At 43.6% G+C, this 23,035-nt stretch overlaps 2 protein-coding genes and 1 long non-coding RNA gene across 5 annotated transcripts; 1 reads left to right on the forward strand and 2 right to left on the reverse strand.

Annotated features, from left to right (window-relative positions):
• Positions 1 to 4: 4 nt before the first annotated feature.
• On the reverse strand, positions 5 to 10,330 carry RRH (retinal pigment epithelium-derived rhodopsin homolog). The gene is made up of 7 exons (XM_081208163.1): positions 8,959 to 10,330; positions 5,899 to 6,089; positions 3,830 to 3,929; positions 2,249 to 2,402; positions 1,421 to 1,589; positions 552 to 730; positions 5 to 326 (listed from the first exon to the last, which is right to left on the reverse strand). The coding sequence occupies exons 1-7, from the start codon at positions 9,062 to 9,064 to the stop codon at positions 221 to 223; spliced, it is 1,005 nt and encodes a 334-aa protein (XP_081064289.1). The 5' UTR covers positions 9,065 to 10,330; the 3' UTR covers positions 5 to 220.
• Positions 10,331 to 10,458: 128 nt separating this feature from the next.
• GAR1 (GAR1 ribonucleoprotein) lies at positions 10,459 to 16,273 on the reverse strand. 3 transcript variants are annotated; one of them, XM_081208217.1, is made up of 7 exons: positions 16,175 to 16,259; positions 16,028 to 16,126; positions 15,777 to 15,931; positions 14,210 to 14,269; positions 12,614 to 12,752; positions 12,309 to 12,383; positions 10,459 to 11,008 (listed from the first exon to the last, which is right to left on the reverse strand). In XM_081208217.1, the coding sequence occupies exons 1-7, from the start codon at positions 16,236 to 16,238 to the stop codon at positions 10,995 to 10,997; spliced, it is 606 nt and encodes a 201-aa protein (XP_081064343.1). In that variant the 5' UTR covers positions 16,239 to 16,259; the 3' UTR covers positions 10,459 to 10,994. The 3 variants fall into 3 exon arrangements, with proteins under 3 accessions (XP_081064343.1, XP_081064342.1, XP_081064341.1); XM_081208216.1 differs by having other exon boundaries at positions 12,629 to 12,752; positions 16,028 to 16,273; XM_081208215.1 differs by having other exon boundaries at positions 16,028 to 16,273.
• LOC308594804 lies at positions 16,225 to 18,055 on the forward strand. Its single transcript, XR_014011629.1, has 2 exons — positions 16,225 to 16,352; positions 16,703 to 18,055. It is a non-coding gene; the product is annotated as an uncharacterized lncRNA (long non-coding RNA).
• The last annotated feature ends 4,980 nt before the right edge of the window (positions 18,056 to 23,035 follow it).

Below are 23,035 nucleotides of genomic sequence, written 5' to 3' on the forward strand. Positions count from 1 at the left end.
TACAGCCTGGGCCAGCCAGGACGCTGGTACATCTTGGGGAATAAAATATATGGCACTTGTTACCATCATGGCTACCACAGGATCCAGCTATGGAGTCCAATTGACTTGAAAGTAAGCAAAGGCCTTCTAACACAACTATCCGCAAAACAGATCAGACTTGCTTCTTTCCAGGGATTCGGCAAGCAAGTAAACATAGAGGCAATGCTTTCCATCAGCATCCTTAGGTAATTGTGCTTTGAGACGCACTCATTGGCAAGAAGACGTGGTTGATTGTGATCTCCTGCCGTGTTTGACATCTGACCATCGCAAAGATGGCCCTTCGAAACCTGAAAGAGGGAGAAATCCTTTCAGTGTTGGATGTATGAATTCAGTGCCAATCCCTCAAATTTCAAGAATTCCACCTCCAAGAAGTGAATGGCTCAAAGCCACCCATAGGCTTCACCATCCAAGTCCAGGAGTCTAACCACTGCATCACACCGGAACTCATTATAACACATTCTCTCCCCACAGAATATCCACCTCTTAAGTTGTGGTAGAAGTGAACCACTTACTTTTTGTTCGCAATGACATAAATACAGGGATTATAGAATGTGGAGGACTTGGCAAATAATGGTGCTATAATTGCCATGGCAGGAGAAATTTTCCTGGGATCCCCAAACGAAGACCATAAACACACGATAGAATATGGTGACCACGCCACCAGGAACATTAAAATCATGACAACAGACATCTGTAAAGGAAAATGAACAAAGTGTGATGTCCCAAAATATTTTCAGTTCTGTTCTAGCATCTCTTTGATCGTTACCTCAGACCTTCATTCTATCCAGTCTCCCTTTTTTGTTACAAGCCCATCTAAGGTTTGAATAAAGTAGGGATGGAAGGACACAGAGATGTGAGGACGTGGGAGGAGGGAGGCTTGAAGGAGCTGTGAAGATATGGGGGTTTTGTGAAGTGAAAAGGAAGGAATTTGATTTGGCAAGGTGGATGGCGAGGAGTGGCAGAGTTGTCAAGCGACATGAGCAGGGGCGGCAACCCCTAGTGCAGTGTTTTTGGACTACTGTCATCCCTAACTAGCAAGACCAGTGGTCAGGGATGGTGGGAATTGTAGTCCCAAAGCAGCAGGAGACCCAAGTTTGGGTAACAGTGCCCTAGGATATTGTATTTGTGTTTGGCATGAACATATGTAGCTCAGTGATAGAGCAACAGCTTTTCATGCAGAACGTATGGCTGGGAAGCCCCCTTTCTAAAACCCTGGGGAACCACAACCAATCAATCCAATGAACTTGATGGACCTATAGTCTGATACAGTCTAAGGCAGCATCTTATGATCTGATGATTTGTTTCAGCACCTCAACGTACAAAATAAACTGATTTCCTCCCCACTGAAACAGAAAAGGGAGCTCTGCCAGAATGACCATACCTTTGTTACATCTACTTGATCAGACCAATCTATGTTGATGCTCTCCAGGCAACTGCTTCTGGCGTACCGCTTCATAGTTCGCGAAACATTGAAGTAACAGTAAAACATGACCGATAGCGGGATGACAAAGTTAACGGCAATCACAGACATCGTGAAAGAAACAAAGGACCTGAAAGTGGGAAAAACACGAAGATGATGACTAGAAAACACCACCTTTCATCCTGGTTTAACTGTAAGATTAGAGTAAAACATTTTATGTACTGTGCAAGATGTTCTAAAAGTGTTTCTTTATACTGTACCCATCAATAGTGGCTCCATTTTGGCTGAGTTTAGACACACAGCCTCAAATCCTATACTCACTTAATAGGGAGTATTTCCCATTGAACCCAGTAGCACTTACTTCTGAGTAAATATAAAAAAGGATTGTGACCTTCACAACTGCCCACAAGGGTTTGTTTACCCTTGTCAACAGTAAGGGAGTCAGACTCTCCTGAGTCTCTAACTCCAATCTATTCATGGTGCACTATGAAGACTTTAAATATGGATTTTTAATAAAATAAAAAACCCTTACTTTTATTTAAGATATGAGGAAAAATAATAAAAAACAATTTAAATATAAAATCAATACAATATATTTAAAAAACCCATGTTTTATATTCTTGGAGGAGAAAACAGAGTTTGGAAACCTTTCTTGCCCTCTTTAGAAGCTCTTTCCTCCTCACCAACATCTCAATATTTGCCACCTTTTATGGTAAGGCTGCACTGACACAAGCCCAGTACAAATATTCGAACAAACACACACGTACTACCCGACAAGTCAAAACATACGCATCGTTTTTCCTCCAGTTCACTGTACAGGTAGCTCCAGTTGGATCTGGGGCATAGCTTGCCCAGCCCACAATCGGCATCGAGGCCCAAAAGACTGCATTGATCCAGGCAGCAAGAATCAGAACTGTGTAGTTGTTAGCAGTAAGTCTACTACCTATGGAGACAAAACAGTGATACCTCTGTTTATTCTCCCTGGTCGCTTATAACCTTTTGCACTGAAGTAAACACAGTGTTTTAGTGATAACAAAACTGTATAAACCCATAAACATACAAAGTTAATCTACACTTATTGTAGATCTACACAAGAAAGCCCTCAGACATATTAATACCCAAATTTTATATTGGCTTCACACAGTTAATGAAATGGAAGCATTTATCTTCCCCTCCATCAACAAACTTTTTTCAATCAAAAGCTGGCCCCCAAAAGACAAGAGATGACAAAACATCATTCCCCAAAACCAGGGGTAGGGAACCTATCACCGCCCACAAGATGCTGTTGGTCTGCTAAGTCCCATCTGCCCCAGCCTGAATGACCAATGTTCAGGGATGATGGGAGATGCACTCCAGCAGCATTTGGAGAGTCACAGATTCCCCACACCTACCATGAACCTTTCACTAATAGGATTACCCCTGTACTTTATTTTCATTTATATCACACCTTTCTCCCATGATGGAATTCAGGGCAGCATGCATAGGATTAGGTTCAGCAAGGTAGCTTCATTGTGTGCCTAATCATAGGATTTTAGAGTTAGTAGAGACCTGAAAGGTAATCTATCCCAAGTTGCTCAGTGCTGGATCTCCAATGCAAGATATGTAAGTAAAATATTAAAATGGTGCTTTTGCCCACAAAACCATCATTTGGTTCCCCTGCTCCCAGATTATCAGTGCTCTGAGTCTTGTGGCTGCACTGCAGCCTATCTTGATTTATGACAAAACAAAATTTTTAAAAAATCCTTCCAGTAGCACCTTAGAGACCAACTAAGTTTGTTATTGTGAGCTTTTGTGTGCATCCACAGTTCTTCAGATACACACACAGTATGCATGCACATGAAAGTTCATCCCAGTAACAAACTTAGTTGGTCTCTAAGGTGCTACTGGAAGAATTTTTTTTATTTTGTTTTGACTACAGCAGACCAACAAGGCTACCTACCTATATCTTGTTTTATGACAGTTGAATCTCCCTCTACACACACACTACCCATGCAAACTGGTCACCAAGATTGTCTGCTTTCGTCTTCACCCCTTTCAATTTCTCAAGTGCCGGATCTCATAAACCTTATTAAAATATGACTTGGTTAACTCTGTGTGGGTAACAAAGTTTCCAAAGAGCGCTAGGAAAGCAAACAGAACTGCTGGTGCTTTAAATAGCAAAACTCTGTAGCATTTGTTTGCTCAACTGGTCCTGCTATGTGTAAGCAACAATCAACTCAAGCATCTATAACAAAAAGTCTACATGAAAAATCAGATTGCGTACAAAACCAGTTCATGAGTTTAGGCAATAAAATATAACTAAAACCTATATTGTGTTTTATACAGAAGTTGTGATATACTACTTTTTTTGTGTGCAAGAATATAACATACCTATATGTGGCTTGCAGATTGTCAGGTAACGGTCAATTGCAACAACAGTAAGCAAACCAATACTTGCCATTCCAAAAAAGATATTTAAAGCAGCATAGATCTGAAATTGGAGAGATTATATAATCATTTTCAAGGAATAAGCATCATTGTTTTCGAAGGTTTTGAACTCTGATCCTTGTTACTGTTGTTTTTGCAGTTATTATGCATTGTTACATAAATCCACCCCAAATAATATCAAGTTTAGCTTTAAAAAATGTAACACTGAAGTTCCCGTGTTGGATTTTGGCTAGCTGAGCATTGTTATCTGTTGTCTACGTTAGATATTTTAAATCATCAGCTCTTTGTTCAGCTTGTTTTAAAAATCAGATATTTTAAAACAAGCTGAACAATGCTATTTGGGGACCAAAGGGTACTGTTTGACCTTTAACAACATATACTTCATTCATAATTAGTTCCCCAAAGGATTGAACCTTCTTGCAGCTCCACCACCTATGGATATAAACCCCCATTTGCTGAATCCTCTCCAACAGAGTGGACTAGATTGAAGATTTGTTCTGTGACTTTTTATAGGTGGATGGTGCTATCTATATACTCCCCCCCCCCGTTTTTTCTGGTAAATAACTTGCCATTTCCTGTATATTTTTTACTAATCTGACATTTCTATGTTACAATTCCAGCATAGATAATACTGAGAAAAATGGACCACTGGTCTGACTCAGCCTCAGTGGGTTTACAACTAGTTTACAACAGTGGGTTTACAACTGGCCTCTTTCCTTCCTTCCTTCCTTCCTTCCTTCCTTCCTTCCTTCCTTCCTTCCTTCCTTCCTTCCCTCCCTCCCTCCTCTGTTTCCCTCTTGCGCCTCTGCCTCCCAAAGGCTTGCACAGCTGTTTGTTGCAGCCTTGGTTACAAGCTCCCCAGACAATTGGTGCCTCTGTGGCTGGCCAAGGGATGCTGGCTGCCAGGAGCTAAGGAGCTTCAGAGACGGGGGGGGGGGGGACTGCGATGGCTACCTGGAGGACTCCCAAGGAGATGGGAGAGGAGAGGAGGCTGAGGGAACACTCCACAAGGGAGGGTGTTTGAAAAAGGATAAGAGGCTGCCGAACAAGGGGTGACATAACTGGGCTCCTGAGCTCCACAGGGGTGCTACAGAAAGAATGTAGCTGGTCAAAGGAGGTGTGGACTCAAAAGGTTTGAAAACCTGTGGTCTAAGGCATCATCTCAAGCTCTGTTTCCTGCTCCAGCTGGCAGTAGTTCTTTATTTTCATCTACTCGCTGATCCTTTTAGGTGGAGGCACTGTGGGGCCTGTGGTATGTTTTGCCCCTGTGCTGGGTCCCTTACCCACCAGGTCTTCTGCCCATTTGTTGCCCCTAATAGTCTTCGCAGCTGAAAAATGTTATGAATAGCTAGACAGTGCTAGGAGTCAGACGTTCTACTCTAGGCAGCCATCTAGTGGCAAGCCCGATTTAGTATGTGTTTTAATTTATAGTTCTGAAATGCCTCATTTCCAGCTTGCAGAGTAGCCGAAAGCAAACAACTTTGAGCTATCTGAAAAGCTAACAGATTTATTGTGACATAAACTTTTGTTCACTAAATTCTCTAGAGCCTATTTTATCAGCTATTCGCTCTTTGGGAGCATGCATACCCTCTAACATTTCTCCATTGAAAATAGGGACGTCCTACTCCATAATAACTGCCTCTGCTGTAACATATGGAGTGACTATTAGGTCTGCATCACTGTTTGTGCTCTGAACGGAACATGAACAATTGTAGGAATGGCCTAGATGAATCTCACTTGTTTACATGCATTCAAATCAATCAATCAATCAATCAATCAATACCGCCCTATTATACCCGGAGGTCTCAGGGCAGTTCGAAAACAAAATAAAAATATAAAACCACAAAATATATAATCAAAATAAAAACAACAACCCAGTCACCCCCCTCCCCCCAAAAACCCACATTTTAAAAGGGCATAGGATGTCAATCAGATCAACCAAAGGCCTTATGTGCACTTCAACTGGAACAGGGATAAACACAAACATGCTTTGGTCTTTCATTTCTAAGTACCTGGCAGCCTGCATAGCCGAATTTCCAGCTTCCATGCAGATCTGAAGCTGCGGACATGGGGTAGCCAATCCCACTCACTCCAATGTCAGTGAAAGCCAGGTTAATAATAATGGCATTGGTTGCTGTTCGAAGTTCCTTATACTTAACAAAGATGCCTAGGACCACTATGTTACTCAGAAGACTTACGACTCCTGTTAAAAGACCAAAAAAGGAAACTAAACAATAGCAAATAATTAACATTGGCATTCTGGGGGAAAAAAACAACTCCTCTATTATGGCTAATTTATTAAGGGTATCCATAACTCAGCAAGGCATTGTTTTTTTAACATTTCTATAAAACTTGGAAATGTATGCTAATGTTAATATAGTCTTATAATGCTGTGTTGCAGGCTTTTATACAAAGCTCTTGTTTGTTTTGAAAATGGATGGTTTTCTTTACCTCAACCCTTTCCAACTCAGAATTATTCATGCATTCAGCAATATTGTACCCAACATATGTCCTCCTTTCCTCAAGACTGGATTACTGTAGTATGTTCTATATAGGGCTGCCTTTAAAAAGCATTTGGATCCTGCAGCTTATCCAAAGCAGTCAAAATAAATCATGGTCCTGTGTACAAATCAATGAGCAGGAACCATCCCATCACTGAATCTATACCCTTTAGGAACACAATCAAAGAGTTTAACAAGTTCATCAGTGGGATAGCTCAGTCGGTAGAGCATGAGACTCTTGATCACAGGGTCATTGGTTTGAGCCCTATGTAGGGCAAAAAGATTTCTGCAAGGGTTGGACTAGATGACTCTTAGGCCCCTTCCATCTCTACAATTCTATGATCACCAGGCCCTATTTTCAGCAGTAAGAATCAGCAAAGCATCACTATGTGCCCACAGGTCCAAAAAGGTTGGTGACATCTAATTTGCATCAAAGAGCTGCACTTCAGAAAACAGCTCCTTGCTTTCTTTGAAGCTTTTTTGTCTAAGGCAACACAGTCTGAAGCAAATAGAGCAACAATAAAACATTGCCTCTTCATCAGCATATACGCTACTATTTATTATAAGGTGTCAGACCATCAGTGGGTACTCAGTGTATCTATATATATTCTCCTCCTACACAAAGTAACATGAGACACAAGCCCAGAAGATAACAGAACATGTTCAGCATTCCTATTGCTAAACAAACTCAAGTAGCAATGCATTTAAACAGAAAAGTTGTAGAATTTTGTCATTTGTTCAGTTTGTGAATATAAAAGTAATACTGACTAAAATTTGAGCACTCTGGCAGTAAGATTAACTCTCGGATGGTATTGCATTTGTTACGCTGTCACATTGCCAATACAGTGGTACCTCAGGTTAAGTACTTAATTCGTTCCGGAGGTCCACTCCTAACTGGAAACTGTTCTTAACCTGAAGCACCACTTTAGCTAATGGGGCCTCCTGCTGCCGCCACACTGCCGGAGCATGATTTTTGTTCTTATCCTGAAGCAAAGTTCTTAACCTGAAGCCCAATTCCTGGTTTAGCGGAGTGTGTAACCTGAAGCATATGTAACCTGAAGCGTATGTAACCTGAGGTACCACTGTACTGCTCAGCAAGTCTTTCCTTAGAAGGAAAAGATTTGCCTCTAAGAAAACTGCGACTCAATTTATCATGATAAGACTGGCCGAGAGTGACATCTTTAAGCAAAATGGGTCGAAGCATTTATGATCCAACTGCTATAATGAAAAGCATCCATTTAAAAATATAGCACTGTAAGAATTTGAATTTTTTAAAACTTTTCTAAAAAATTATTTAATTGAAAAAAGATAATACAATATACCTGACCTATAGTAAAACCACCACCTACTCACAGAATGTGGAATCTTATACTGATGACAGGAGGTAGCCTTTGCATCTATGACCACCTCCATTGCTTTGCTGCATAAAACAGCTCTCCAGATCTCCAAGTACAGCCACTGCTTCAGCCAAAATAGAGATGCTCTAGGCTTTTTGAGACTATGCAACAGGCTCCTTTAGAAGCATGGCAATGCTTGTTGTATATGTCATAATAAGCTACTCAATCTTTAAAGAGAATTCTTGCTCACAATGGCCACCTCCTTTATGGACCTAGAGCACATCTAGGGACCAAATGTTATTTCTGAGTATCCAATATAGATACAAGTCTTCAACAAAACATATAGCTGAAACAAGGACCTATAGTTGGGAGCTTTTTCCTCACGAGCAATTCCAACATCTCCCATAAAATGCATGTAAGATTATATTAGGGGGAAATCAATTATGACCAATCCATGCACAATGTTGTTTTTAAAATATATTCCATAACTACTGCTATGGGAAGTGGAGTTAGAGCTGTTGAAATAACAAGCCACTTGCTTCTTGAGGATAGTTTTCAGGCTGTATTGCTTAATCATTCACTGGCTGCCACTTGTGGCTGCAGCAGAGGACCCCAAAACCAAGAACAAGGCAGAGAGGAATGCAAAATGGGTGAACTCTCTGAGCTCTCAGACCATTCCACCCTAGAACTAGCAAACAAAGAACTTCATATGAAGAAGCAAACATAGGGCTGAGAGCCAATATCCCTGCATACTTTCTATTCCTCAAAGTGACAGGTTGGAGACAAAGCCATTAATGTTCAGTAGACAAACAGAGGCCATTGGGACTTAAAGTTAGCCACGATTTCAGTTAGCCCACTCTAAGCAAGACTATGTCCTGGTCCAACCTTCTATCTTTATGATAAATGGCTCCCAGAACAGTGACAAACACATCATTTTACAAATCTAAATAAATTACATTTCTTTTGCAAGTTAACATGTACCATCCGAGTCACATCCACCCACATATATGCATATAGGGAATTGCACCCTTAATGTGCATGTTCAATACTTGTTTAAGATCATAGTTTTATCATTTCACATTTGATTGTTCTAAAACTTCCCTCTCTTTAGAAAATGCTGGACAAAAACCAATTAACAGCTTTTTTTGCATTTGAATAACACAGAATGCCTCTATTCAAAGTCTTAAATCCTGGTTTTTCATCCCCCTGCCACAAATTCCATCAACATTCATACCTGCTGTTATCAAATAAGCTGCAACTATGTTGTGCTCAGTCTGTGAAAAGGCTGAATGAGGTTCATTTTCACTTTCCGAAAAGTTAGCAGAATCATTCAAAAACATTGCAGGGGAAAGAAAATTGGAAAAACACCCTCCAGGGTTATCCTGTATATGGCCATTCGAAACACACGCACATCCCCAGCTTTTGTAGGCAGATCCTTGTCCTGCAAAACTGACTATAAAAGTTCTTCCCTGCTGAAAAGCTCCCAAATGGATTTCCACTCAAGAGCAAAGGGGTTTACATTCCCAAACTATGAAAGGGGAAGGCTTGTTAGCTCAACAAAGAACAGCACAGAGCTGCAAGCGCATTTTAAACAAGATCCTTATGGTTCATGGCCTTATTACTAAAGAGATTAGCGGCTGCATAGGCCCCACACTTTGGACTTCACATTTTCTTTCTTTCAATGCTTCAAAAAACCCGGCAGGAGTCGATTGTTCATCATGTGTATGTTTGCATTTGAGAATTCTGAACCAAGTTTTTAAAAGCTATTAAGCAAAACAATAACTGTAAAAAACCCCTATTGCAAAAGACAGGGCAAAACACATCTCAATCTACAGTGGTACCTTGGTTTACGAACTTAATCAGTTTCAGAAATCCGTTCTTAAACCAAAACTGTTCTTAAACTGAGGCGCGCTTTCCCTAATGAGGCCTCCCGCTGCCCTTCCACCGTTCGGATTCCGTTCTTAGACCGAGGTAAAGTTCGCAAACCGGGACACTACTTCCAGTTTTGCAGAGTTCGTAAACCAAATCGCTCATAAACAGGACTGTTCTTAAACCGAGGTACCACTGTATTTGCAAGAAGAGGTTGAAGATTCACATCCTGATTTAAAATCCCAATTTGAAATACCTGTAATGTATCTGCTTTAAGAGCATCAACTTTGATTATTTGTCCATGGGGCCCATTATCTATATCAGAACTGTAGCTCAATGGCTCAGATGAAGCCCAAGATTCAATCCTCAGCAACTCCAGGTATGGCTGGAAAAGACTCCTAGCTGAAACTCTTCGAAGTTTCATTGGTGGAATGGCATTCATAAAAACATCCAGGTGAGAGCACTTGATGTGTGACACACAGACTGGGACCTGATGGCACAAGCAGCCAAGAGGCCAACCACATATTATGGATAGCTGTGTATGAGTGAAATAATGCCAGTTTCTTTCCTCCCTGCTGGTTCCAAGTTATTATGGTACATTCAAACCAGGTATCTTGGTTAGTTTCACTCCCAAACAATTCATAATCGGTAAGTCAAGAACAAACCACGGCTACATATTATGGTTTGCTGGAAGTGAAACAAACCATTATGCCTGGTTTGGACATAACACCAAGAAAGGGATCATATCTAAAAGGCTCTCTTAGATGTGTACACAATAAACAGTTAACTATGCTTTACTGTGATGTGTGAATGGAAAAATGAATTTAGCACAAATGCCCATCAATTATACTTTTGAGCTTTAACCTAAGTTATTACCAATTTTATTTTTAAAAAACAAGAAAACTTTTGTCATTTAGACATATCATTCATTAGACAGCCAAGTTAAATATAACTGCAAAAGCATATTCAAGTTGTTTTGATACGATTTTGTATGAATCCATGAACACTATTTGAAGATTGACAAAAACCAAAATACAAAGACGGATAATAAAAAATAAAAAATATATTGAGCAGACCATCTTCTGTTATTGTTTAGGAAGTCACTGGTTTCCCAACTTCAAGATGAGTTTTTGACTAAAAAAATATAGCTCATAAAAAGTGTTTAAAAACAACATTCTGTTTAATGTCAAGAGCACAAGAGGTCCAAGGGGATTTCAAGAGAAGTATCTGTAGATCTGAAATTGGTTCATCTCAGCAGAAATCCAGGAACACGTGTGGGAGTACTTCGCTCCTTTAGACAACAACGTATTAAAAGTCCACTTTACGGCATTCAAGTTCATAAAAGATCTCTCATATTCTGAAGATGAAACCATTAACTTGGAATTTCCCAGACTTCTTCACTTAACGTCCTCTGCCTAATTTGAAAGAAAAACACAAATCAGATCATCATTCCCATCTAGCCTGGAAAAACGCAACAAGTTTTATAACGAAAGGGTAGGTTGTTGTTGTAGTGCCTGCAATATCGTAGACATCTGCATTTGTGGTTTTAACATTCCACTGAAGCACTATAGATAACATTCTACCATTTACTGGTAGAAACCTGGGCTAGGTATTCTATCCTAGGCCAGCTTCACATGTGAGGATCTCCCAGAAAAGTAACATGAAATGGGGCTCCCAAGTGTTTCCCATCACTACCATAAGCGCCTTTGCGCAGGATTACTACCAACAGTAGTAACACTTGTGATCCACAGCAAACACTTGCGAGACTCCTTCCTTATCACTGTAAGAATGCCCCAACATAGCAACATCCTACATGTGGGAACATCAAAATGGGCATCTTCCTAAATATTACTTAACTGTTAGTGCCTTGACAAATTCAGGTGAGAGAATATGCTCAGCTTGGAGCGCCTACCCAAACAACAGCAAGCCCTCCTGGAGCAGCTGGACCTCTGCACCTCACCTGTCTCCATCATTATAAACTTCCAGGGCAAATTTGAAAACATTTCTGTTGACCCGGGGATTTGGTGGCTGAAGAATATTGTTGCTGCCAACCTCAAGATCATTGGCTCAAGTATGTTTCTAGGTGTAACTGCTTTTAGACATTTACCATTGTAATTGTTTTTGGAATGCTGTAATCAGTTTAATTTTTTTTTTGCTTTGCTTCTGTTTTAGAATTGTTTGCCACCCTGGGCTCCTTGGGGAGGAAGAGCCGGATATCAATTCAATCAATCAATCAATCAATCAATCAATCAATAATGAATGATTCCGATAGCCTTGACTCTACTCCTGGTAGTTTTAAAACATTTTACCATCAACAAACACTGTCCACACTGCAGAGGACTCCTCTGTTCATTCACTACGGGGTTATGCTGTATATTGTACAGAATTTCACTGGACCCCTTACCAGATCCTTGGAGCATCACCAGTGCCCTGTGCGTGAACTTAACATGCACCACAGAGCACATCCAATGCTCTTCTTTGGTTGCACATTGCTGGGGGGGAATGGGTACTTGTGAACAAGCTATTAAGAAAACCTATCACCCAGTAAGGATCAGGAGCTCTTGATAAATTTCCAAGAAACCCTAAGTTTTCTGAAACAGGTTTAAAACAATTACTTAAGTCACAGTAAGAAAAAGGTAGCTGAATATTGCATGGATATATTACCAGAAACAGTACCATAGGCAATTAACTCCATAATGTTGCCATTATACTTACCTCTAAATCCTCGGCCACCTCCACCACCTCGTCCTCCTCTGAACCCTCCACCACCTCTGCCACCCCTGAAACCACCTGGAAAATAAAAGCAGAAAGTAATTAATTATTTAATTAACTAATTAATTATTAAAAGCACAATAAAACATAGGTATAGTTTATGACAGCAATGAGGCAGTACAACTTCCAAAACCATCAGGAACATCTTGCTTCCAGACCTGGATTTTCAAACTTTTTTGGGGGGTGGGGAGCGACAGAGAGAGAGATATCTACCACCTTATTGCATGCATCCAGACAACAATACCTACCTCCCCCTCTGCCACCTCCACCTCTGCCACCTCCTCTTCCACCACGGCCTCCTCTTCCACCTCTCGGAGGCCCTTTTTCACCTGGAGGCCTTGGCAAAAATCTCTGCAGAGGGAGCAATTTTGCTGGGTCGATATAAAACTGCGGGGGAGGGGGGGAGGGAAAGGCCAAGGTTAGGTTTTGTCCAAAACCTTTCTTACATGTGTATATAACTTAAAAGTTAGAGTAAACAAGTTTACTTTAGATTTAACAGCTAATATTAAAACTAGGTGTTGCTGTAACCCTATGTTTCACTGCTTTCTTGATCCATGTATAGTCATCAACAAGTCCCACTGAAATAAATTCTAGACATATCAAGTTTCACAGCATCATAATGATGATATTTAATTATTTCCTGCCTTTTTCTCTGACAGGACTCAAGGAAGCTTACATATAAGAATAAGAACCTGTAACACCATAGGGGGAAAAACAATAATTAAATAGCAATTGAACACTGATATTACATACGTATAGTTTTACTTCTATTTAAAACCAAATAAATAAATCTCCTGCCTCAGGAACAGGAGAAAACAAGCTTGATTCATCTTCCATGCGACAGCCCTTTAGTTATAGGAAGATGGCTATCGTATCTCCTCTCAGTCTACTCTCTTCCAGACTAAGGATACCAAACTCTCTCAGTCGTTCCTCATAAGGCTTGTGGATGGAGCTCTCCCCCTTCTGTTCACCAAATATGCAGCGCTGCTGACAGGATGCTCATTGGCAGAAGCCAGCAGAGGGTCCAAAATGTTGGATCCCAGTCCAGTCTCAAAATGTTGGGCTTGACTGCTGTGGTAGCTGAATCCAAGCGAATAAACAAGGTGAACATCATCTCAATGTGCCCTGTCACTTAGCAGCAAGAATACCCTATGGCTTGGATGAAGAGGGGCCAGAATGTGAACTCTACTCATGGGATTTTTTTCTAATCCCTTCTTTGTTCTGCAGCAGCCACGGCTCCTGAAAAACTGCTTTGGAGGGTTGGGAGACAACAGCTATCAAACAGGGTGGGAGCTGGTGCAAAGGGTGGGTAAATTGGACAGAAATCAACATCCCTTCCTCCAGCAGGAACCTCTGCCAGCTCTTTTCGCAAAGGGAGCCTTTTCATTCTTGGAAGGGAAACTCTGGGTCCAACCTGTTTAAATGAATAAGGCTAACACTAGGTCTACACCAGGGGTAGTCAATCTTTTTATACCTGCCACCCACTAATGCATCTTTCTTAATGGTAAAATTTCCTTACCGCCCACCAGTGCTCGATGGAAGGGGGATTCAGCTTGTGCCATAGAACCCTCTACCGCCCACCTAGAATCCTGAATCGCCCACTAGTGGGCGGTAGGGACCAGGTTGACAACCCCTGGTGTACACTATAATGTTGCAATTTGCAGACATGCACACGCGCGCACACACACACACACACACACACACTCAATGACTACTTACATACCATTAATACTTACTGCACAAGCATTTAGAAGGTAAGCTAAAATAACACCCCATGGTATGAGAGTTTTCATGCACCTTATCCAAGTTCAGAATTTTGAAACGCTGGTTAATGGGTACTTTACCTTTTGCAACTTTTTGAAGGAAGCAGCTTTCATGTTTTCCGACAATTTGACTGAAAAATACTATTTGACTTGTTTAGGAAAGATTACATTAAATGCATCTCCAATTCTTTTCATATGGATGAAAAGTGCCTCAAGCAATGTTTGAGTCTTATTACAGCTTTTTTGTCATTTATATTAGAAAACAAAGACCTAGAATTCCCAAAGAGATTGAGAATGCACTATCCTCTTTTTCACTTTGGATTTCAGATATGATTGATACAGTGGTGCACACTGGCTTCAAAATCTACAAAGATGCTGCTATTCAACTTTAAAATGTGACAGAGGCAACAGTTGCCATCAGAACACTTTTATTTTAGAAGCAGTCAGTGCCATGTTAGCTTATAAATCTTGGCTCATGTAAACCATGGCTTAGTGTTATGTATGAACACAGCGCAACTGTGAAAAGGGTTAAAAAGCACCTTGTAATTATGAAATGCACAAGCAATAGATCCTAATACAGGGGTCAGCAAACTTTTTCAGCAGGGGGTCGGTCCACTGTCCCTCAGACCTTGTGGGGGGCCGGACTATATTTTGGAAAAAGAAAAAAAAAAAGGAATGAATTACTATGCCCCACAAATAACCCAGAGATGCGTTTTAAATAAAAGGACACATTCTACTCATGTAAAAACATGATACCCGGACCATCCGTGGGCCAGATTTAGAAGGCGATTGGCCAGGATCCCAGCCCCCAGGCCTTAGTTTGCCTACCCATGTCCTAATATACAACAACAATAACAACAACTGCCCTGTCCATGCAGCTGGGTTGCCCCAGCCACCCTGTGGAACTTCTAAAACACATATAAACATAATAAAACATCAAACATTGAAAACCTCATGATACAGGGCTGCCTTCAGGTGACTTCTGAAAGTTTTATAGTTATTTATCTCTTTGACATCTGATGGAAGAGCATTCCACAGGAAGGGCACCACTGCTGAGAAGGCCCTCTGCTTGGTTCCCTGTAACTTCACTTTTCGCAGTGAGGGAACTGCCAGAGGACCCTTGGAGCTGGATCTCTGTGTCCAAACTGAACGATGGGGGTGGAGATGCTCTTACACACATCCCTAGGGGGACATTAAGCTTTGTCTTCCCCCACAAACAGAGAAACCAAATGAGGATCCCAACAAACTCACTTTGTAAATCAGCTGACAAAGTTATGCCTGCAAAAAAATATTTAATTTTTTTTACTAGCCTGTTTTATACTCATAGGAAGGGTTGGCAGACATATGATTCCATCTCTGTACAAGCCCCTCGCATGAGTAAAAACACAGGCTAGCCACAAAATAAGTTTCTATGCTGGGTGCAAACGTAATGTATGGGGTTGCATTTCACCCCTTCTCCAACAGCCCATTTGCTTGAATGAACTACAGGAATCAGGTAAATGGTTAAAATACAAGGCTGAGATTAATCTTAAAAGATATACTGGAATTAGGTAGGTTCTAGATTATGGAACACTAGAAAATTAAAGAGAGAGGAAATGCTAGTAATTTATCTTCTGCAAACATTCAAAAGTACACAACTAAAGGATACAAAGTCTCTGAGCTGCCCAAAGATTTCATCCACTTTCCCAATCTGTTCCTTATTTTCTAAATAGACGGGTGCATTGAAATAAGGTACTTTGCTCTCCTGAGTCACACATTTGCAAACAATGTCATCTTCACAGGGGTGCATAAACTCTCCCAGGACTGTAAATAAAAAAGGGAAACATATTTAGATCAGGAATTCAAAGTCAGGATCAAAACGTTTTATTTCATGTACATTAAGAAATGACTGTAACTTACTGACTACACTTTCTGGAGGTCCTTGGTCATATGATCTGTTGAAACCTCCTCGTCCACCTCCTCCACGGCCAAATCCACCTCTTCCACCACCCCGTCCACCTCTATTGAAGCCACCGCCACCTCGACTGAAGCCGCCGCTGCCACCACCTCTATTGAAGCTGCCACCGCCACGATTGAAGCTTCCACCACCGCCTCTTCCTCGATACGACATGACTCTTCTGTTCAATAAAGAATTCATGAAATTCAACAGCACTCCTATATATCTCTGTAGCGCTTGAATCACTCTAGACTTGTGCCAGTCATTTCACTGCATGCATTCGCTAGCGTTATCATATACAGTGGTGCCTTGCAAGACGAAATTAATTCGTTCCGCGAGTTTTGTCGTCTTGTGATTTTTTTCATCTTGCGAAGCACGGTGTCGGGAAAGTTTTGGAAAAGCTTCAAAAATCACCAAAGTCTTTAAAAACCTCAAAAAAGGCTACCACACCGCGTTCTATGAGTTGCTCCTTGAAGTCAAGTCACAGCTGTATTAACGGTGTTAAGAAAAAGGAAACAAACTTGCAAGACGTTTCCGTCTTGCGAAGCAAGCCCATAGGGAAAATCGTCTTGCGAAGCAGCTCAAAAAACCCTTTCGTCTAGCGCGTTTTTTGTCTTGCGAGGCATTCGTCTTGCGAGGTACCACTGTATTAATCTACATAATCCAAAATACTTTTCAAAAGATCAGTTACCTTGAAGACATAAGACGTAAGATTTTGAGCTTGGGTTTTTTAGTTTATTGAGATCAAACAGTCATTTAATCCTCATAAAATTCCTGTTAACAAGAGATTTTTTTCTCCCATAAAAAACTTTCTTTTTTCACATTTCAGTTGCACCAACCATCCTTAAAGTAGATGCACAGATATATTTAATTCCTTAGCTGTTCCTGTGGCTTCCACACAGCAGTTGTAATACAGTGGTACCTTGGTTCTTGAACGTAATCCGTTCTGGAAGACTGTCTTCTGAAATGTTCAAAAACTGAGGCACAAAGGGGTTGGCTGCAAATTCAATGGAGAAAACTGAAAAACACGAAGTGGAAGCCATTCCACTTCTGAGGCGTGTTCGAAAACAAAAGCATTTACTTCCAGGTTTTTGTCATCCTAAACGTTCGGCTTCTGAGACGCTCGAAACTGAGGTACCGCTGTATATGAATCAGATAGTCGTACCTTGGTTGATGAACACCTTGTGACTCGAACGTTTTGGCTCCCAAATGCCACAAACCCGGAAGTGAGTGCTCCGGTTTGTGAACATTCTTTGGAACCTGAATGTCTAATGCGGCTCCAATTGGCTGCAGTAGCTTCCTACAGCTAATCGGAAGCCGTGTCTTGATTTCCGAACATTTTGGAAGTTGAACAGACTTCCAGAACGGATTCCATTTGACTTCCGAGGTACCACTGTACCTGTAGTTTTAGACAGCAAGTCTACCACATTCATGAGCTAAATGAGGGAGTAGGAAGGTATTAGTCTGCCAAGGGCCACCATGAGTCTAAGAGAGGGGTCGGCAACCACAAGCGGCCCACAGGGGTCATTTAATCGTCCCATGAGCCAGCCCCAAACCAAGCTGCCCGCTCGAGTCTCCGCATGCAGCACAGCGCGGGGACTCACTTCCGTGGGGCCAGAAATCGCATCTGTGCAGATGCAGAAAATTGTGGGCGTGGGTGATCCAGCCCAGAGGGATATCCGCTGGAGTGAGCCAGCCCAGGTGAGGTAAACCTTGCTGCCCCCTGGTCTAAGACACCTGGTAAATAACTAAGACTCCCTACATTTCAATTCTGTTATACAACCCAACTTTATTCCAACAAAAGGTGAAATTAAGAAATGAGGTACTATTCAAGGAGTGAAGCAACCTCTAGCTTGAACCATAATTCTTTAAAATGATGCAACTTTAGCATTTGGCCCATGAACCAAAACCTTACCTAAATACTCAAATCATCACAGGCATTGTATCAGTGTTGTGAAAGGACATATAGCAAGTACTGTTTTTTTTTATTTTTATTTTTAAAAAGGGAGAAGGGGAACAGCTATTTCTTCACCCACCACTATCTTCCTTATGCCACTTCCAACTTAAATATTACACTAAACTTATACTGAAGTGTTATTTACTCTTCAGTATAGTAAAAATTTCATTTTTATATAATGAAAACTGTTAAATGATTATATAAGAACTACTCTTTAGCCCTTAAACCAGCCTTCCCAACCTGGTGCCCTCTAGAAGTTTTGAACTATTGATTTCCATCAGACCAAGCCTGCAAGGCCAACGATCAGGAGTGATGAAAACTGTAGTCCATAATATCTAGAGCAGTGTTTCCCAACCGGTGTTCCGCGGCACACTAGTGTGCCGTGAGACGTTGGCTGGTGTGCCGTGGGAGGGAGGCGGGCGAGTCGGGCGGTGAGAGGCGGCGGCGGCGAGGATCCGCGTCGAGCCGGGGGCGGCTCCGCGGTGGTGGTGCCGAGGTTTCTCTCTCCATTCTCCCCTCTCACACACACAGGAAATAACACAGGATCAGCTGACAGGACCCAGCCAATGGGGCGGCGGCGGGGCAGCGCGTGCAAAAGGGAGGAGCGCGAGACAGCGGACGACGAGGAGGCCGGCATGTCCGGGCAGCAGCAGCAACAACAGCAGCAGCAGCAACTCCCGGCGACGGCTCCTCAAGCCCCGGGCAACCCTACTCCCTCACCGGCCTCGGCTGCCCTCCTGCTCCACCCGCCGCCGCCTCCCCCGGCCACCTCGGCCCCGCCGCCGCCCCCTCCTCCGCCCACTATCGCCGCCACCACCACAACAGCTGCCGCCGTCCCTCAGTCCCTCACTTTGCTGCCTCCTCCCCCCCACCCCCAAAGCTTGGAGGTTCCCCGGCAAGGGGGAGGGAAAAAAATTGAAAACTTTCACTTTCGTGTGTCCCTCCCGGCGTGACGCTGCGCGCTGACGTCACGGGGCTGTAATGGTGGTGTGCCGCGAGATTTTTTTTCATCAAACAAGTGTGCCTTTGCCCAAAAAAGGTTGGGAAACACTGATCTAGAGGACATTACATTAAGTGAGACAGCCTTAGATATGACTTTTGCTACTGCAACGGCTGTAGTTTTAAGATTCCATGATGGGCAGAGAACTGTCCCAACTATGCAACCTTGAAACCAACACCATGTAACACCAATTATTTTTAGTCCCTAGGGACCAGGGCCTCTCCTCAACTAGGTACAGTAGTGCCCCGCAAGACGAACGCCTCGCAAGACAAAAAACTCGCTAGACGAAAGGTTTTTTCGTCCGCGATTTGCCTCGCAAGACGAATTCCCCTATGGGCTTGCTTCGCAAAACGAAGCTTGCCCCGGGGACAGCGGGTCTTCTCTTTTGAAGCAAGGGGCTGCGGGGAGATAGCGATCTCCCTGCAGCCCCTTGCTGCAAAAGACGTCCGGGGGAAGCGGGGAAGCGAAGCGCTTCGCTTCCCCGCTTCCCCCGGACCTCTTCTGAAGCAAGGGGATGGGGGGAGATAGCGATCTCCCTGCAGCCCCTTGCTGCAAAAGACGTCGGGGGAAGCGGGGAAGCGAAGCGCTTCGCTTCCCCGCTTCCCCCGGACCTCTTCTGAAGCAAGGGGATGGGGGGAGATAGCGATCTCCCCCCAGCCCCTTGCTTCAGAAGAGGTCCGGGGGAAGCGGGAAGCGAAGCGCTTCGCTTCCCCGCTTCCCCCTGACGTCTTTTGCAGCTGTTCCGAAGTGGGGCGGGGGCGGGGTCACCTGCCCCAGCCGCTCCACTTCGGAAAGCTGTTCCAGGAACAGCTCCATAGGAACCTCCATAGGCGCCCGTCACCTCTCCAGCCAGGAGAGCGCGCGCGGGGCTAAACCAGCCCCCCGCGACCCTCTCCCAGCTGGAGAAGTGACGCGCGCCTATGGCAGGAGCCTCCATAGGCGCCCGTCACCTCTCCAGCCAGGAGAGCGCGCGCGGGGCTAAACCAGCCCCCCGCGACCCTCTCCCAGCTGGAGTTGTGACGCGCGCATATGGCAGGAACCTCCATAGGCGCCCGTCACCTCTCCAGCCGGGAGAGCGCGCGCGGGGCTAAAGAAACCATAGCCCCGCGACCCTCTCCCAGCTGGAGAAGTGACGCGTGACTATGGCAGCAGCCTCTGAAGGATGCACCGAAGCCTGGCGTGGGGGGCGGCGGAGAGACCTTCTCCCCGCGCCAGCCTTCGGATGGCTGTCCTGAAGACTTGGGGTGGGAGAAGGGTTTTCCTTCCCACCGCCAACATTCAGAATGCTGTTCTGAATGTTGGCGGTGGGGAGGAAAAACCCTCCTCCCACGCAAGCCCCGGGAACAGAGGGAAAGCGCTGCGCGCCTTCCCCTCTGTTCCCGTACCTGTGCTGAAGGCTTGCGGTGGGGAGAAAAGCCCTTCTCCGCACCGCCAGCCTGGCAAGCGGTTTCCCTAGGAACGCATTAATTGATTTTCAATGCATTCCTATGGGAAACCGTGCTTCGCAAGACGAAAAATTCGCTAGACGACAAAAATTGCGGAACGAATTAATTTCGTCTTGCGGGGCACCACTGTACTTGAGGCTCCTGGCAATTACGGGTGGGGAAATGACCACTCTACAGTGTAAGCATTGCAAAATGCCTAAACCCCAAACTTTTGATGCTGCTACCTTCCTCAAAAGCTTATCTTCTCCCTTTCTTCTCCCACACCATTTCCCAAAACGTGCACAGTGACACTGCCTAGCCTCGAAAAACCCAAAAAGCGATCTGAATCTTGTGCTTCCAACATTCATTGTATTTCTTTAAAAAATAACAACAAACCACAGTGCTTCAGGTGTAGGGACAAAAACCTGCCCCTGTCAAAAAAAACCCAATGGTACCTCAGGTTAAGAACTTAATTCGTTCTGGAGGTCTGTTCTTATCCTGAAACTGTTCTTAACCTGAGATACCACTTTAGCTAATGGGGCCTCCTGCTGCGGCCGCGATTTCTGTTCTCATCCTGAAGCAAAGTTCTTAACCCGAGGTAATATTTCTGGGTTAGCGGAGTCTGTAACCTGAAGCGTCTGTAACCTGAGGTACCACTGTATTCAGTACGACTTCATAATCAGCGGCAAAAACCAACATATGAGGAAGCGGGTCGTTTTAATAGCACGCACCGCCTTAGGAGTAAGCCTCACCGAGTTGAATGGGGTTTACTCGCAAGTAAGTGCGTTCCACACCCCAAGCTAAGAGCCACGTATTTCCCAACACACTCCCGCTCCATAAACAGCTAGGAGGTTCAAGGGAGGTTCAGAAGCAGGCGCCCAACCCGGGGCTTTGCAAAGAAGCACAGCAAGGCTGCAGCCGCAACCACGACCCCCGCCCCTCCTCCTCCCAGCCCACACGGGCTCCAGGCGCCTGCAAGGCGAGGCGAGGCAAGCCCCTGCAAGCAGCATTGCAAGGGGTCGGGCTAGATGACCCTCGGGATCCCTTCCGACTCTAACAGGATCTCCCACCTAAGCGCAGCACGCTCCGCTCTTCCTCCCCACGTGGACGCACCGCTCTTCCGCCAAGGACTCACGCGCGCAGGCCACTTCCGGCGGCCCTCCTTCTTGCACGCTTGCCGGCGGTCCAGCCAATCGCAGCCCCGCCGTAAAATCACGCGCTTCCGTTTTACGACGCGTAGCCAACCATAGAGACGTTTTGTTTCTCCGAGGAACGGCGAGCCCATCGGCGAAGCGAGGCAGGCGAATTGACGGGCGCCCGGAGCTCCGCAGGGCGCAGGTTGTCTCGTGGAATATTATTACCTTACGGATTATCTCACGGAGTGTGTGCTCGTGTGCAGCAGAAACACACACACACACACACACAGAGAAAATTGCATTATTTTATAAAATTTGCAGTATTTAGCACAGTTCGGACGTCACTGGCGGCAGCAGAAGCCGCACCTTGTAATAAATCATATTGAGAAAAAAATGAACGCCGTGTCTGTTTTCGTAATTCGCTTGTTTCCACATTACTGTGTTGTTTGCATGCACCTGATGGAAGCTGGTGTCGCATAAAGTTTGTGGTTCTGCAACGGTGGGGCGCTTGCTATCCCCCCGAAAATTTAAGCGAAACTTCCAAAGTGAAGTTTTTTTGTCAACTGCTGTGGACAAAATGTATGTCTGTATCCTTGATCAGAGCCGGTTGGGGCTGATAGGAGTCGTAGTCCAAAAGATCTATGAATCAGTTTCCAGAAAAAAAAAATTTTTGATTGAATTCTCCCTCAAATCTTTTGGTGTTTCCTTATGTATCATATAATAAATCAAATTATAACAGTAAGAAGAATGAGAATGTCTATTGTAGCTGTGGGCATTCTTATGGAAATATCTAAACATGCCTATAGGCTTTATTTTGAATTTTACGTGCAATAATTGTTTTCAAGCGTTTTGAATGCTAGTTATTAAGAAGCTTCCTTGACACTGCATTTGATTACTGGGAATTTGTTGGACGGAAACAACAGAAAAGTTTTTATAAGTCGCATACATTACTAAATCAGGCAATGTGCGGGAAATACCTGTAGGGCTAATTTTCTGTTTACTTCCTTCTTTCCTAATCGTCAGTGATAAGAATTACTGAGAAATCAGGTACTGTGTTTATAAAGTGAAAGAAATACGTGTATTTTAATCACACAAAGCCCAAAGTCTTTTGCACACTGATTTGAGATTAATCCCTATTGAACTGAGTGGTACTTATTTCTAAGCAGGCATGGCCAAAACAGAACTGTTCTTTCCAAATAACTATTGGCGTACAGCAAGAGAAGTTACAGAATGTATTATTAATAATAATAATAATAATTTTTATTTATACCCTGCCCTCCCCAGCCAAGGCCGGGCTCAGGGCGGCTAGAATGTAGACATGCAGACCTCCAGGGTCCCTAAGCCCATGACAAAATTCCTGGAGGTAAGCCATTTTCTTGTATGTCTTAATGTGCTCGGTGCTATTTTTCCAGAAAAAGAGGTGCTGGAACTCACCATGAACCTTGTTCTCTTAT

Source organism: Podarcis bocagei (assembly GCF_964188305.1).
Source record: "Podarcis bocagei genome assembly, chromosome: 9".
In the NCBI taxonomy this organism is placed as follows: Eukaryota; Metazoa; Chordata; class Lepidosauria; order Squamata; family Lacertidae; genus Podarcis; species Podarcis bocagei.

Excerpts from the sequence above, each read along its gene's own strand:
- RRH (XM_081208163.1), bottom strand. The coding sequence starts at position 9,064 with ATGTTTTTGAATGATTCTGCTAACTTTTCGGAAAGTGAAAATGAACCT. Across the intron at positions 6,090-8,958 it reads AGCTTATTTGATAACAGCAG|GAGTCGTAAGTCTTCTGAGT; the intron begins GTATGAATGTTG and ends GTCTTTTAACAG. Across the intron at positions 1,590-2,248 it reads AACTGGAGGAAAAACGATGC|GTCCTTTGTTTCTTTCACGA; the intron begins GTATGTTTTGAC and ends TCCCACTTTCAG.
- GAR1 (XM_081208215.1), bottom strand. The coding sequence starts at position 16,265 with ATGAATTCTTTATTGAACAGAAGAGTCATGTCGTATCGAGGAAGAGGC. Across the intron at positions 15,932-16,027 it reads ACCTCCAGAAAGTGTAGTCA|TCCTGGGAGAGTTTATGCAC; the intron begins GTAAGTTACAGT and ends TTTTATTTACAG. Across the intron at positions 14,270-15,776 it reads TTGGGCAGCTCAGAGACTTT|TATTTTTCAGTCAAATTGTC; the intron begins GTATCCTTTAGT and ends CAAGTCAAATAG.